This window comes from Schistocerca piceifrons, chromosome 9 (genome assembly GCF_021461385.2).
Source record: "Schistocerca piceifrons isolate TAMUIC-IGC-003096 chromosome 9, iqSchPice1.1, whole genome shotgun sequence".
In the NCBI taxonomy this organism is placed as follows: Eukaryota; Metazoa; Arthropoda; class Insecta; order Orthoptera; family Acrididae; genus Schistocerca; species Schistocerca piceifrons.
The window spans coordinates 118,651,711-118,669,041 of record NC_060146.1 but is presented as its reverse complement, the minus strand read 5'-3'; the positions used below and the strand labels follow the sequence as shown (position 1 = coordinate 118,669,041).

The 17,331-nt window shown below is 42.3% G+C and overlaps 2 protein-coding genes across 2 annotated transcripts in view; one reads left to right on the top strand and one right to left on the bottom strand.

Moving 5' to 3' along the window:
• Window positions 1–17,331, top strand: part of LOC124717004 (centrosomal protein of 164 kDa) — a 630,067-nt gene that overhangs the window by 297,290 nt on the left and 315,446 nt on the right. The gene's annotated exons all lie outside the window — the stretch shown is intronic.
• Window positions 6,852–9,517, bottom strand: LOC124717005 (cell cycle control protein 50A). Its single transcript, XM_047243632.1, has one exon. The coding sequence runs from the start codon at window positions 9,158–9,160 to the stop codon at window positions 8,063–8,065; it is 1,098 nt and encodes a 365-aa protein (XP_047099588.1). The 5' UTR covers window positions 9,161–9,517; the 3' UTR covers window positions 6,852–8,062.

Sequence of the window (17,331 nt, the reverse complement as noted above, 5' to 3'; positions counted from 1 at the left end):
GTAGCTGACTATACTGTTGCTCTACAGGGTTGCTTTTGTAAATCCACTTCTCTGCACCACAATGTGTTTGTGTCACATACACCCAGCAGCACCATTCACCAAAATGTAGCAGTACTCCTTGTATTGAAAAGAAGTATATAAGTAAGATGAAAAGGAAAGCTCAAGGAAACTACTCTTGAAATGCCCTCACCAATTTTTTGTGGATGAACAGTGCTTCAGCTAATGCTCCATGCTTATGGTTAAGAAAGTATAATCAAGCATATTATTGAGATCTGGTTCAGTAGCAGATTAAACAATAATTTATATTTCTTTAAAGGTGAAAAGCAAACAAATTGCATTTTTCCCAACAAATATTTGTTTATCACAAACTTGCTTTTAGCTTATTGGGCAGTCATCTGGAAATAAATAAAACACTAGTGTCCAGAAATCTCAAACCTAGAAAACTGAAGATACTACTAACACTCATTCATTGGTCATGAGATTAGGCAGAAAAAAGTAAAATCTAAGCATATCATTCATGTTACATATTCAATATGTTGCAATAGTGAGTGGTTTGTACTTAGTACAGTGTGGCACAACTTTACAAGGGCATATGTTGTGAGCAGATACATTAAAATGTAAATAGTGCCCTATGTATGAGAGAGATATTTCTATGCAGACATCACATGATCTGTAATTGCTAACACAACACACATTCACATAAAATTGTTTTTCTTGTTTCTGCACTAAGCATCTTAAGATATTTGATACACAACACAAGTGCTGAGAACTCAATTTGACAGCGTTCTGCTTAATGTTGTGATTTGTAATATTTGTAGTTTTCAGGGTGTGACTTCTTGCATACTAAAGATGTTTGTCGACACTAGTCAGCTACCACAGCTTAATAAACCAAAAGCTTGCTAGTACATTTGGTGAGGTGTGTATACATTGAATACGTTCACTTTTCTCGAAATTCATGCACATAAGGAAAGAACAGATGGAATGTGTGCCGACTGGCAGAGTCAATTACTTACTGGTTTGAGCTGAAGGACACTCATTTAAACATTTTGTCTTCTCGTATACCATTATAACAATTTTTTTTTGGCTTTTCACTACCACAGCTTGTTGAACACTAATCTGCTGTACACTAATGCCTTCCAGCAAATAACTTTGTTCCTCTGTAAATAGTAATAATCTGTAACATTATGTAAAATACTGGTTCCTTGTTTAGATTTGAGGCTCACTTGTTCAGTGTAGAATAGTCAAGACTAATACTCACAGGGCTGCCTGGCTCAGTCCTAGACGTAAAATTTAATGTGATGATAAGCACTGGAAATGCTTTATTATCAGAAAAAAATTAAGATGCACAATTGTTTTGACTTTGCATTAAATTTTAGATCATTCTGTAATTACCAAGAAAGCATGGTGGTGTTTAAACCAACCTTTGGCTAATGCACTTACGTGCAGCTGTCAGTAACTTCTGGAAACTAGAGTAGCTATAGCAAAGCAGCTTTCTTACAAGGGAACCTCCCCATCGCACCCCCCTCAGATTTAGTTATAAGTTGGCACAGGGATAGGCCTTGAAAAACTGAACACAGATCAATCAAGAAAACAGGAAGAAGTTGTGTGGAACTATGAAAAAAATAAGCAAAATATACAAACTGAGTAGTCCATGGGCAAGGTAGGCAACATCAAGGAGAGTGTCAGCTTATGAGCGCCGTGGTCCCGTGGCTAGCGTGAGCAGCTGCGGAACGAGAGGTCCTTGGTTCAAATCTTCCCTCGAGTGAAAAGTTTAATTTTTTATTTTCAGATAATTATCAAAGTTCAGGCACTCACACATAATCAACTTCGCTCTCCAAAATTCCAGGACATGTTCAGATTTGCTTGGACATATACAGGATTTGACAGTCTACGCATGGAAACATTTGAAAACGTAAAAAACATAAGTTTTGACAGAGCACAGGGAAAACTGTGCGATTGTGAAACTGTTGCATTCATTTGTTGGAGTTTATGTGACAAACTCTTATATTTTCATCACTTTTTTGGGAGTGATTATCACATCCACAAGAAAACCTAAATCGGGCAAGGTAGAAGAGTCTTTTTACCCATTCGCCAAGTGTGCAAGTTAGGTGGGTCGACAACATATTCCTGTCATGTGACGCATGTGCCGTCACCAGTGTCATAAAGAATATATCAGACGTGTTTTCCTGTGGAGGTATCGGTTGACCTATGATCTTGCGATCAAATGTTTTCGGTTCCTATTGGAGAGGCACGTCCTTTCGTCTACTAATCGCACGGTTTTGCGGTGCGGTCTCAAAACACAGAGACTAAACTTATTACAGTGAACAGAGACGTCAATGAATGAATGAACGGACAGATCGTAACTTTGCGAAAATAAAGAAAGTAAAATTTTCATTTGAGGGAGGACTCGAACCAAGGACCTCTCGTTCCGCAGTCGCTCACTCTAACCATGGGACCACTGCGCTCATTATCTAACATTGTCCTTGATGTGGCATATCTTGCACATGGACTACTCAGTTTGTATATTTTGCTTATTTTTTCATAGTTCCACACAACTTCTTCCTGTTTTCTCGATTGATCTGTGTTCAGTTTTTCAAGGCCTATCCACTGTGTCAATTTATAACTAAATCTGATGGGGGTGCGATGGGGAGGTTCCCTTGTTGGTATTTCAATTTTGCTTGCCTGGCACAGTTACCATTACCATAGGAGAGACTCTAAAGTATATGAGAATCTTAAAAGCCACTGTGTTGGAGTATGGCATGAGGAATTACTGGCAAACAAGTATAATTGGTCTAATATTTTAGCATAAATTTCATAAGGAGGAAGGAAATGGCAGACGTGTTGACTGGGAGTGAAATGCAGATGGTTTAAAAAGTGGTCACTTTTAAAATCACCATCCGATTTACGCTGGAGAATGATTTGTATGCCTCAGTTTTGAAGAGTTACAAACTGTAGATTAAAAGTAAAGAAATTCCAAAAGGTGGCATTTTAAGGAGATGGGACATGGATAAACTGAAAGAGCCAGGGATTGTTCAGAGTTTGAGAGGGAGTGTTAGGCAATGATTGACTAGAACAAGGAACAGGAATACAGCAGAAGATGGATAGGTAGCTTTGAGAGGTGAAATAGTGAAGGCAGCAGAGGGTCAGATAGGTAAAAAGACAAGGCCTAGTAGAAATCCTTAGGTAAACCAGGAGGTATTGAATTTATTGATGAATGGAGGAAACATAAAAATGAAGCAAACGAAGGGGAATACATGTGTCTAAAAATGAGACTGACAGAAAGTGCAAAATGGCTAAGCAGGAATGGCTAGATGACAAATGTAAGGATTTAGATGTGTATTATTTCACTGGGGAAAAGATAGATCCTGCCTACAAGAAAATTAAAGAGGCCTTTGGACAAAAGAGAAACAAGTGTATGGATGTCAAGAGTACAGATGGAAAAACCAGTTCTAAGCACAGAAGGGAAAGCTGAAAGGAGTATACAGAGTGTCCATATATAGGTGAGATGAACTTGAAGGCGGTATTGTAGAAATGGAAGAGGATGGAGAAGAAGATGAGATGGAAGATACGATACGGAGATAAGAATTTGACAGAGCACTGAAAGACCGAAGTCGAAACAAGGCCCCAGGAACAGATGATGATGTGTCTGAACTACTTATAGCCTTGGGAGAGCCACCACAACAAAACTCTTCATTCTGGTGTGCAAGATGTATGAGACAGGTGAAATATCCTCAGACTTCAAGAAGAATGTAATAATTCTAATTCCAAAGAAAGCTGGTGCTGACAGGTGTGAATATTACCAAACTATCAGTTTAATAAGTCACATTTGCAAAAGATTAACATGAATTCTTTACAGAAGAATGGAAAAACTAATAGAAAACGACCTCAGGGAAAATCAGTTTGGATTCCGGAGGAATGTAGAGTATGTGAAGCAATACCGATCCTAAAACTTATCTTAGAAGACAGGTTAAGGAGAGCAATCCCTACACTTATATATAGCATTTGTAGACTTAGAGAAAGCTTTTAACAGTGTTGACTGGAATACTCCTGGAAGGTAGCAGGGGTAAAATACAGTAAGCAAAAGGCTATTTACCAATTGTACAGAAACCAGATGGCAGTTACAAAAGTCGAGGAGCATGAAAGGGAAGCAGTGGCTGAGAAGGGAGTTTCAGGGAAGCAGTGGCTGAGAAGGGAGTGAAACATGGTTGTAATCCATCGCCGATATTATCCAATCTGTACACTGAACAAGCAGTAAAGGAAACCAAAGAAAAATGTGAAGAAGGTTCAGGGAGAAGAAATAAAAGTTTTGAGATTTGCCAATGACATTGTAATTCTGTCACAGACAGCAAAGACTTGGAAGAGTAGTTGAACAGAATGAACAGCATCTTCAAAGGAGGATATAAAATGAACAAATACAAAAGAAAAACAGGGATAATGGAATGTAGTCAAATTAAATCAGGTAATGCTAAGGGAACTAGGTTGGGAAATGGGACACTTAAAGCAGCAGATGAGTTCTGCTATTTCGGCAGCAAAATAATTGATGATGGCCAAACTAGAGAAGATATGAAATGAGACTAGCCATGCAAAGTGTTTGAGGAAGACTAATTTGATAATATCAAATTTAGATTTGTGTTAAGAAGCCTTTTCTGAAGGTATCTGTCTGGAGTGTAGCCATGGATAGAAGTGAAACATGGATGATAAAACAGCTTACACGAGAATAGAAGCTTTTGAAAAGGGGTGCTACAGGAGAATGCTGAAGATTCGATGGCTAGCAGGGAGAAAAGAAATTTGTGGCACAACCTGACTAGAAGAAGAGATTGGGATTGGTCGACAGGACACATTCAAAGACATGGAGGGATTACCAATGTAGTATTAGAGAAAAGTATAGGAAGTAAAATTGTACAGTGAGACCAAGAGATGAATACTGTAAGCAGATTCAGAGGAAAGTAAGTGGCAGTAGTTGTTTGAAGTTAAGAAGGTCGCACAGGATAGAGTAGCATGGAGAGCTGTATCAAACCAATTTTTGGACTGACAACCACAACTACTACAGTTCTTGTCAGAGCAATGTGACTAGCTACATTGAAGAAATACTCAGATTCTAACATTAGAAACTTCAGTGGTTGATTTTACAAGAGGCATCATCTGTTGCACCCAAGTCTACTTTGAAATCCTAAGAGTTGTGTGTTCATAGAGAACCCCAAGAATATATTTCTTTCAGTTGTATAGATATCACAGATATTGGGACTCATACAGAATTGTGTGCAGGCATTTCCAACATAGCATGCTTTGAATTGAAAGTGAGCAACAGGGTAAATAATGCAGGTACCAGGCATTCTCTACTAGGTTATTATTGTTTAGAAACTTGATGTGTATACTCACATTTTTCAGAAATGCACTCAAATCATAAGTTATATTATTCCAAATCTGCAAGCATGCTGTTATACTTCAAAAAGACAGATATCGCATGCTGTAATAGCATGACACCTTTCAAGAATTTATCACCATTCTCAGGTGTTGTGGGACATACACCTGCATTATTTGGTGGCAGAAGATGTGTAGGAAATGTGTATCTGTGCATAAAATTAATCACAAAGTCATGAGGACAAGGGTGATGACTATACTAAAATGCAGAAAATACCGACTCTCAATACGGAGAATATTTTCATGAAAAACATCTCATTTTGCACAAAAGACATTTAATTGAATTGTTTATTTTTTTCTGAATGTTTAACAAACTTTTCATGGGCTAATTTAGATTCCAAATATTCTGTTTCCTTCTGTCAGCATTTATACCCATTCACACACTGCACTGTGTAATGTAACTCACATTATGAAGGAGAATGTATAAGGTTATGCGTTAACAGACAGAAGCACCTAATGAAGGCCAATTTTGCAAAGTACACTAGCAACCAATTATAAGTGGTAAGGTATTCTCATTGTTTATTAATTTATTACAAATTATATTATATTAGCAAAAAGCATCTAAAAAATCACTCTCTCTTACACAATTCAGCTTCTGTTTTTATCCATTACTCCATAATAACTATTTATGCTACATACCTGATTTGAGAGAACACTGGAAGTGGTTTACATACTGGAAAAGTTAGTTTAGGTATGTTGGGACATTCCATGCCAACTTTGTATAAACAGATTCCTCACAGAAAACAGCTGTGTCACCTACCTCAGAGGTTCTTGACTTTGTGATGAACAGCTCTTTTAGTAATTTAAATAACAATATCTGAATTATATCACATGTGTACAATGGTTACTTATTTCAAGTTTAACTACAGTAAAAATGGAAGCAAAATTCATTAGGCCTAATAAAGGCGTGTTACTATTACCAAAAGTGTACTGATGTACTGCACACATTGCTGGATACCAAAATAATACACATATTTGTAAAGACAGTATTAGCACTGAGTTTATAACAGTTAAAAAGGGACTCATATAATTCATTAATGCAGTGAAATTCCATGCCATCTCAACATTCATATTTCTGTCATCTGAATACCTCTGTGTGTGTGTGTGTGTGTGTGTGTGTGTGTGTGTGTGTGTGTGTGTGTTTTACTTTGCTTTGTTATTTACCAGTACAATAAGACTCACTTAAAAGAAAACAACACCTTTTCAACAGAACAGCTTTCCACCTCTACAATTAAAATTTTGAAATCTTAAGTATGAAACAAGTCACTTTAGAAAACAGTTACTGGTAAACTATCCAGTGGGTACAATGAGTGTAGACACTACTGTAAGAAACAAAGTGTGTTCCCTGAATGTTAGTAATTGGAAACCCTTGTTTTGATATTTGACTTAATCTGCATTATTCTGTATTCATTAATTCATAACATTGCAGATAACATGCAGTAAACAGAAGGTACTGTATTTTCTTCTAAAAGTGATGACAAGAGAGTACACTGCCATACAATTCACAGTGGTTTGCAGAGTATGGATGTAGATGTGGACAGACAGCACAGAAATATTAAATCTCTAATTCAATAGTTTCTAACACATTTGCCATTACAATCTTCGCACACACACTCTGCCTTGGCATTCTGCAAATAAACAATAATTAAAACATCTGTCACAACAAGAATATGCATACATGAAACATACACAATTCAGGTTTTACTGTAAAATACCAGTAAACCAGAACTAGTTCAGATCTGATGCATGTGGTCCACCATATAAAGAATTGTGTAAATTATGGGGAAAATATTAAGGTAGTCATACATTGCCTTGCTCTTACAAATAAGATCATAAGATGGATGTAAAAAATTTAAGTTTAATTGTAACAATTGACAGATAGTATTCAATTATTGGTAACTTGAGTTCATTCAGTCAGTTGATGTAAATCCTATGTAGTGGGAATATCTTATGTAGGCTTAGTGAGTATGACTCAGTTTTTGTAACTTATTGCAAATATCAATTATTTTGCAATTTTAGCACAGTACTCTCACTGACCTGTAGAAGTAATAAAGTTTTTCCCATAAAGGAAAAATGTAAAAGAACCAAGAGATATAACACATGGCTTGTGGCATTGTTTTATATTTTCAACAAGTATATTCACAAATATATAAAACAAAAATACACTATCAGAATTTAGAAACATTAAATTTCACTTACAAAATGCAACATTGCTGCACAAAGCAGTCTCTCATATATACAAACCATATAATACTTAATACTTCTGTAGTAAAATTAAATACTTTGGTTGAGAAATTAGCTCTCAATCTTGCATATGTCTATCACAGAATGCTGTGCATAACACGAACAACACATATTAGATGCGGGCGAGGTAGCGAAGAATTATTAAAATTCAACATTATTTAAACACTCTAGCAAATAAATGGACTTTGCACCTAATTACGTGAAATCAAATTTCGTTAAGAGGCTGCTGCTTTTGTACACAAACAGAGCACTGTAAGCGAGTTACTAAAAACTGAAAGGCCTCCTGCAACTGCTAAAGCTTTGCTAGCACCACCACGTAGGAAAAAAACTCGCATACACAGAAACATCAATGAGATCTTCTGTTTTACAGAAAATTATGTTGCTGTCCATATTACATCTACTGATACGGAGTCCTGGGATTTACGTTTATCATCTCCGAGGTGCTCTTCCCACATTTTACATGGATGAACAGGAACACTATGCCCAGGAAAAGGCAGACGGATCCTACGACTATGTAGGCAATGCCAAGAAACGGATTTTTCCCACCTAGTAGCGACGTAGTTGATAATATCATGTATTTCGTGCCATTAAAGGCGTTTACTTGGTAGTTGTATTGAACTCTTAGAGTGTAGTTACCACGAGGTAGTCCATCGACGTAGCCGGTAGCATTATGGTTGACGAGGCGGTAGAGCTTCCTGAACTCGGGCAAGGCTGCAGTTCTCATCCACACAATGAGGTCCTCATTCTGGAAACCGTTGTTCTCCGGGTCGTCTGGATCGAGCTCGTAGACAGGTTTAGCCCAGCGGAGGGGTTTGGCGTAACCCTGGAAGGCTGCAGACAAGTTTCCGTTGGGTGCAGGTGGGTTGCGAAATTTGATTTGCTTGTCAGACGGCCAGGCGATTCCCTTACGCAGCATTGGGACTTCCTGATTGTCCATCCGGTGTGAAAGAATCGTCAGTTTGTCACTGAAGAGTGAGTTGGCGATAGCACCGCAGGGGGCTATAGGCATTTTGTTGGTAGTGTCGTTCGTGTAATCGTACGGGCTGCAGTCCTTGGAAGGAGGCTGATCGAGTTGGCCCAACAGCTGGTTGTCGTCACGCGACTTTACGTACCGCCGGTGATTCTGGTAGAAATTTGACAGCCCATAGTACATGTACACCTTGCCGGCGAATTCTTCGGTGAGTGTGAAGTCCTCTTGACAGATGCACGTCCGGTTCTTGTCGATGACGTCGGAGCACCTTTCTGAGCCGTGTACTCGCTTGTCCGGCAGGTACTCCTTACACTCGGTGTAATCGAGTGTGAATTCCTTTACTTCGTACGAAAAGTGCAGCAGACCTATACCGACAGGGATGAAGGCGATGCCGATGACGAAGAACGTTGGTAGCACTGTGCCGGCTGTCAATATCGGCTGCCATGCTGCCAATCGTTGCTGTTTGAAGGCGCTGTCTGCAGGTCGCTTAGACTTTACAACCGCCTCGTCGATATTAGTCATCATGGGTGGGTCCGTGCTGTGCTGCGTACTTTAAGCCAGAGAGGTAAAATCCACGTTACCTTCACTGTCTGTGACACAGGCGACGTTGTAGCCAGAACAGTGGGAACAACGCACAAACTGTTTGTTACTGCACGCAAGTGCTTTCACCTTGGCCCCAGGCCAGATTTGGCAAACTACTGCTTCACTTTCTGCTCTCGTCGCAAACACATTCACACGCGCCCGTACTAAATGAAGCACTAAGAACGACGTCTGTCACTTGTTTCAATTCGAATCTAGCACGAGAGGTAAACACGATACTGGCATGTATTAGGCAGCACGGCATTCACGTTACCTTGCAACGCCTCCCTTCGACTGACGCGACCTAACTCTTATGCGCATGCGCAATGGCTGCCGCGATTCTGACGTCAATATCGCCGATAGGGTGGGGGGCAGCATACAGCTGTCCCTACATCTTAAGCACCAGCGCAGGTTTGCTGCTGGCTAACAACTAAAGATCGGCAATTATCGGTAGATGTTGAGCAGGAATGTAACTTCGTTCTTGATTACGGAGTGCTAGTTATCGCGCCTAATTTATCCCAGCGTACAACATTTATAACCGAAAAGCCAGTAGTGCGTTATTAGCTAACGCCAAATACTAGCAATTGCCTTTATTCAAGTCTTTTGCTGACCTGTTAATTGACGATTTGAACATCGATGGATGAGTCTCACTGACGTCGCTTTACAAATAGAAAAAAGTGAAAGTGCAGTCTATATGCGTTGATCTGACCTCAGTTTGCTTTCTCTGCCAGTGTTGAAACAAACAATGCAATAGTACTGCTGATATAGTTACTAGAAATAAAAAGAAAGAAACATAGTCGTGTAGATCAAGCACATATAATTTTATACATCGAATATAAAGTACTCGGGTCAGCTTTCAGCGTCAGTGACGGTTTATGTTTCTTGCTCTCCTACTGAAAAGACCCCACAAGGCTGGAACACGTGATGTGGCGCAGTTTGTTGTGCCATTATGTTACTTCAAAGAGTTTTAGCTTCCGACTATAGGCAACAATTTTTTTGAAATAGTTCTAGTTAACGGCGAGTTTTTTGTCCTGTAAAACCTCCACGAACGATTTCGTCATTAATGCCGTAGTGGCAGGGTTAGAAAGCTGCAGTCCTGCTAGGAAAAAATTTCAGAAACCGACTTCACTTCCTGACCCGCAAGACGCATACCAGCCGTATTAATTCAGCGTCAGTTTGTAGAAAGCTGAAACAGGTAGTGGATAATGGAAATCGACCATTGTATCCAGAGCCATTATACGTGGAATTTCAAAACAATTTCGTCCACGGCGAAACTAAAACGAGTTTCCCTCGAAACCCCCGTCCACTAACTCTAGATTCTGGATACGATTTTTCTCGTGTTACTAAGGCACCCTCGCGAGACGTATACTACACTCCTGGAAATTGAAATAAGAACACCGTGAATTCATTGTCCCAGGAAGGGGAAACTTTATTGACACATTCCTGGGGTCAGATACATCACATGATCACACTGACAGAACCACAGGCACATAGACACAGGCAACAGAGCATGCACAATGTCGGCACTAGTACAGTGTATATCCACCTTTCGCAGCAATGCAGGCTGCTATTCTCCCATGGAGACGATCGTAGAGATGCTGGATGTAGTCCTGTGGAACGGCTTGCCATGCCATTTCCACCTGGCGACTCAGTTGGACCAGCGTTCGTGCTGGACGTGCAGACCGCGTGAGACGACGCTTCATCCAGTCCCAAACATGCTCAATGGGGGACAGATCCGGAGATCTTGCTGGCCAGGGTAGTTGACTTACACCTTCTAGAGCACGTTGGGTGGCACGGGATACATGCGGACGTGCATTGTCCTGTTGGAACAGCAAGTTCCCTTGCCGGTCTAGGAATGGTAGAACGATGGGTTCGATGACGGTTTGGATGTACCGTGCACTATTCAGTGTCCCCTCGACGATCACCAGTGGTGTACGGCCAGTGTAGGAGATCGCTCCCCACACCATGATGCCGGGTGTTGGCCCTGTGTGCCTCGGTCGTATGCAGTCCTGATTGTGGCGCTCACCTGCACGGCGCCAAACACGCATACGACCATCATTGGCACCAAAGGCAGAAGCGACTCTCATCGCTGAAGACGACACGTCTCCATTCGTCCCTCCATTCACGCCTGTCGCAACACCACTGGAGGCGGGCTGCACGATGTTGGGGCGTGAGCGGAAGACGGCCTAACGGTGTGCGGGACCGTAGCCCAGCTTCATGGAGACGGTTGCGAATGGTCCTCGCCGATACCCCAGGAGCAACAGTGTCCCAATTTGCTGGGAAGTGGCGGTGCGGTCCCCTACGGCACTGCGTAGGATCCTACGGTCTTGGCGTGCATCCGTGCGTCGCTGCGGTCCGGTCCCAGGTCGACGGGCACGTGCACCTTCCGCCGACCACTGGCGACAACATCGATGTACTGTGGAGACCTCACGCCCCACGTGTTGAGCAATTCGGCGGTACGTCCACCCGGCCTCCCGCATGCCCACTATACGCCCTCGCTCAAAGTCCGTCATCTGCACATACTGTTCACGTCCACGCTGTCGCGGCATGCTACCAGTGTTAAAGACTGCGATGGAGCTCCGTATGCCACGGCAAACTGGCTGACACTGACGGCGGCGGTGCACAAATGCTGCGCAGCTAGCGCCATTCGACGGCCAACACCGCGGTTTCTGGTGTGTCCGCTGTGCCGTGCGTGTGATCATTGCTTGTACAGCCCTCTCGCAGTGTCCGGAGCAAGTATGGTGGGTCTGACACACCGGTGTCAATGTGTTCTTTTTTCCATTTCCAGGAGTGTATTTACGTGTTACAATGCATATTCGGTGTCTCTTGTCCCAGTGTCTACATTATTTTGTGCTACTGGTGCTACAACGGCTGTTAATACTACGAAATGCGAACTCCTCTGCCCTGCAGCGAAAACGGTCAGCTTGATGGCCACGAATTTTTGTTGGAAATCCAAAATAAAATTCAATAAGACGGGTTTACCGTCCGTTTGCGTTGTTGGTGGGTCTGTCTCCCGGACATCTGCTATGGTATCAGAGGTCTTAATTAGTCTTTTACTCGAAGCTTTGTAGGAAAAAAAGTGGTTCAAATGGGTCTGATGACTATGGGACTTAACATTTGAGGTCATCAGTGCCCTAGACTTCGAACTACTTAAACGTAAGGACCTCACACACATCCACGCCCGAGGCAGGATTCGAACCTGCGATCGTAGCAGCAGAGCAGTTCCGGACCGAAGCGCCTAGAAACGCTCGGCCACAACGGCCGGCGAAGCTTTGTCCATATTGTTGCAGAAAACTCTCCTTTTCTTACAAAAAGCTTCTTTCCTCATTACTATCGTGCTTTTAATTTCAGTACCGCTTACCAGTCGGCTGCTAAACTGCTCCCTAGGTATTGAAAGCTTTACACATTTCTCCATTCAGCTTTATCTTTACCCCTTTATTTCCTCCTAGTGCCATAACTTCTGTTGTCTTTGTATTCATTTTTCATTTCGTAACTAGTTCCTTTATCTTCAGTGGCATGCACTATATCCTGTATTTCTTTCTCATCTGTTGCTAGAAGGACTACGTCGTTTGCAAACTCCATATTCTTCTTCTTCCAGTTGTTGCCTCATTGTCATCTAGGGAGTAGTGGTCAGTCATATTTTCTAATTTTGCATTGAAAAGGATAGGAGACAACCACCGCGACGTGTATGGCGGAGGATTCGTCCCACTGTATTAGTTGTAAGAGCTTTTTCTCGTTCCATTCTCGGATGAAGCACGGGAAAAATGATTGCTTAAATTTCTCGGTGCCGTAAATAATATAATCTTATCCTCACGATCTCTATTGGTGCGATAAGTAGGGTATTGTAATACATTCGTAGAGTCATCTTTTTGAAACCGGTTCTTGAAACTTTGTTAAAAGACTTTCTCGGGATAGACAGAAACTATCTTGAAGTGCCTGCCAATTCAGTATCCCTGTGACACTTTCCCACTGTTCAAACTAACCTGCGACCATTCGTGCTGCCCTTCTCTGGATACGTTCAGTATCCCCTGTTAGACCTATTTGACACGGGATCCAAACACTTGAACCATTTTTAGGGTGGGTTGCAGAAATGATTTGTAGCCAGCCCTCCTTTTACACTGATTGCCTTTTTCGCAGTATCCTATCAATGAAAAGAAATGTGCCACCAACTTTACATAGAGTGAGCCTTTGTCATATTTCTAGTAAGTGTCACACCAGGTCTTGTATGAACTGACTGATTCCAGTGGCGACTCATTAACATTATAGTCGTAGGATACAAAGTTTTTTCGTTATGTGATGCGCACAATTTTACATTTCTGAACATTTAAAGCAAATTGCCAATCTTTGCAACACTTTGACATCTGAATATTTATGCAGCTTCTTTCACTGTTTCAAGAGATGCAAACGTGTAAAGCGTTCAGCTCAGAGAGGCCATAAAGACCGGTGGGTTACAATAATGTATATTCTCGGAATTAAGAAGCTGATGTGAAATTTTAATTGACTCCTGCCCTTCCTTTAATGAGATTTGGTGAGATTCTGCGGGACCCTTACTCCACGCCCTATTAAGAGCTCACATAATTAATGGACGCCCCATTATCAGATCAGCTAGGAAGCAGGCACAGGACGAATTCAGAGACGCGCTGCTAGCGTCGTAACACGTCGGTAAAGCCTGTAAGAAAGTATAACACAAATGCTCGTGGAATTGCAATGGGAAGCCTCAGAAGAGAGATGACGAAGTTAACGCTGGGTAAGTTTTGGGAACGTATAGTCGAAGAAGACTGTGTGACCATTACGTTCACACCGTCGCGTACCTCCAGTACGGATCATAAGGAAGACAGGAACGATTGGAGCGCGTACGGAGACACACAAATAACACACAAATGGAATAGGACAGAAAATCGATAATGCTGCTGCCATGTATCCTCTGCGATGCACTGTAAAGTGGCTTGTGGCCTGTGCGTAGAGGTAGACCTCCGTTTTATACAAACCACTGTTACTTTTCACGCAAGGAAGTTTCACAGTTGCATTATTAATTCTGAAAAATAAATTGATATTAATTAGATTTATTGCACTTTTATGTGAAATATACTATCGGAAAAAGTCGCAACACCAAAAAGCAATAATTTAGGGTACTGAAATTTCCGGAATACATTTGTCTACAGGGTAGTCCATTGATAGTGACCGGGCCAAATATCTCACGAAATAGGCATCAAACGAAAAAACTACAAAGAACGGAGCTTGTCTAGCTTGAAGGGGGAAACCAGATGGCGCAATGGTTGGCCCGCTAGATGGCGCTGCCATAGGTCAAATGGATATCAACTGCGTTTTTTTTTTTTTTTAATAGGAACCCCCATTTTTTATTACATATTCGTGTAGTACCTAAAGAAATATGAATGTTTTAGTTGGACCGATGTTACTACAAGATGTTTCACTGCATGACAGAATGGCGATGTATTTCCAACATGATGGATGTCCGGCACATAGCTCGCGTGCGGTTGAAGCGGTATTGAATATATTTCATGACAGGTGGATTGGTCGTCGAAGCATCATACCATGGCCCGCACGTTCACCGGGATCTGACGTCCCCGGATTTCTTTCTGTGGGGAAAGTTGAAGGATATTTGCTATCGTGATCCACCGACAACGCCTGACAACATGCGTCAGCGCATTGTCAAGGCATGTGCGAACATTACGGAACGCGAACTACTCGCTGTTGGGAGGAATGTCGTTACACATATTGCCAAATGCATTGAGGTTGACTGACATCATTTTGCGCATTTATTGCATTAATGTGGAATTTACAGGTAATCACGCTGTAACAGCATGCGTTCTCTGAAATGATAAGTTCACAAAGGTACATGTATCACATTGGAAAAACCGAAATAAAATGTTCAAACGTACCTACGTTCTGTATTTTAATTTGAAAAACCTACCTGTTACCAACTGTTCGTCTAAAATTGTGAGCCATATGTTTGTGACTATTACAGCGCCATCTATCACAAAGCGAAAAAAGTGGTCCAACTAAAACATTCATAATTCTTATGCACTACACCAATATGTAATAAAAATGGGGGTACCTATATTTAAAAAAAAACGCAGTTGATATTCGTTTGACCTATGGCAGCGCCATGTAGCGGGCCAACCATAGCGCCACCTGGTTTCCCCCTTCAAGCTAGACAAGTTTCGTTCTTTGTAGTTTCTTCGTTTCACGCTTATTTCGTGATATATTTGGCCCGGTCACAATCAATGGACCACCCTGTATACGTGTTTAACATTGCAAGCTCACAGGTTAACGTAAGCGCTAGATAAGCCGTTGAAATGTAATATCCATATGTGCTCGATTGTAGGCGGATCTGGTGATCGAGCAGGCCATGCTCTGTAGAGGATGTTGGGTTACAACAGCGGTATGTAGGCTATAGGTGTCCCGTTGGAAAAGAGCCCCTGGAATGCTGTTCATGAATGGCAGCATAACAGGTCGAATCACCAGACTGACGTTCAAATATGCAATCAGGTGCCTGAGATAACCACGAGAGTGCTCCTGCTGTCATACGAACTCGCATCCCTGACTCTCAAGGTGTGGGTCCAGTGTGTGTACCATGCAGACAGGTTGGTTGCATCTGGCCTCCATCTACACTACTGGCCATAAAAATTGCTACACCAAGAAGAAATGCAGATGATAAACGGGTATTCGTTGGACAAAAATGTTATACTGGAACTGACATGTGATTACATTTTCACGCAATTTGGGTGCATAGATCCTGAGAAATCAGTTCCCAGAACAACCACCTCTGGCCGTAATAACGGCCTTGATATGCCTGGGCATTGAGTCAAACAGAGCGCGGATGGCGTGTACAGGTACAGCTGCCCATGCAGCTTCAACATGATACCACAGTTCATCAAGAGCAGTGACTGGCGTATTGTGATGAGCCAGTTGCTCGGCCACCATTGACCAGACGTTTTCAATAGGTGAGAGATCTGGAGAATGTGCTGGCCAGGGCAGCAGTCGAACATTTTCTGTGTCCAGAAAGGCCCATACAGGACCTGCAACATGCGGTCGTGCATTATCCTGCTGAAATGTAGGGTTTTGCAGGGATCGAATGGAGGGTAGAGCCACGGGTCGTAACACATCTGAAATGTAACGTCCACTGTTCAAAGTGCCGTCCATGCGAACAAGAGGTGACCGAGACGTGTAATCAATGGCACCCCATACCATCACGCCAGGTGATACGCCAGTATGGCGATGACGAATACACGCTTGCAATGTACGTTCACCGCGATATCGCCAAACACGGATGTGACCATCATGATGGTGTAAACAGAACCTGGATTCATCCGAAAACAATAATGTTTTGCCATTCGTGCACCCAGGTTCGTCGTTGAGTACACCATCGCAGGCGCTCCTGTCTGTGATGCAGCGTCAAGGGTTACTGCAGCCATGGTCACCGAGCTGATAGTCCATGCTGCTACAAACGTTGTCGAACTGTTCGTGCAGATGGTTGTTGTCTTGCAAACGTCCCCATCTGTTGACTCAGGGATCGAGACGTGGCTGCACGATCCGTTACAGCCGTGCGGATAAGATGCCTGTAATCTCGACTGCTAGTGGTACGAGGCCGTTGGGTTCCAGGACGGCGTTCCGTATTACCCTCCTGAACCCACCGATTCCATATTCTGCTAACAGTCATTGGATCTCGATCAACGCGAGCAGCATTGTCGCGATACGATCAACCGCAATCGCGATAGGCTACAATCCGACCTTTATCAATGTCGGAAACGTGATGGTACGCATTTCTCCTCCTTACACGAGGCATCACAACAACGTTTCACCAGGCAACGCCGGTCAACTGCTGTTTGTGTATGAGAAATCGGTTGGAAACTTTCCTCATGTCAGCACGTTGCAGGTGTCGCCGCCGGCGCCAGCCTGGTGTGAATGCTCTGAAAAGCTAATCATTTGCGTATCACAGCATCATCGTCCTGTCGGTTAAATTTCGCGTCTGTAGCACGTCATCTTCGTGGTGTAGCAATTTTAATGGCCAGTAGTGTAATACACGGCCATCACCGGCACCGAGGCAGAACCAGATTTCTTCTTCCCTCCAATGAGCTCTCGCTTGGCACCACTGA

Bases quoted from the DNA above. Each gene is read 5' to 3' on its own strand.
- LOC124717005 (XM_047243632.1), bottom strand. From the start codon at position 9,160: ATGATGACTAATATCGACGAGGCGGTTGTAAAGTCTAAGCGACCTGCA.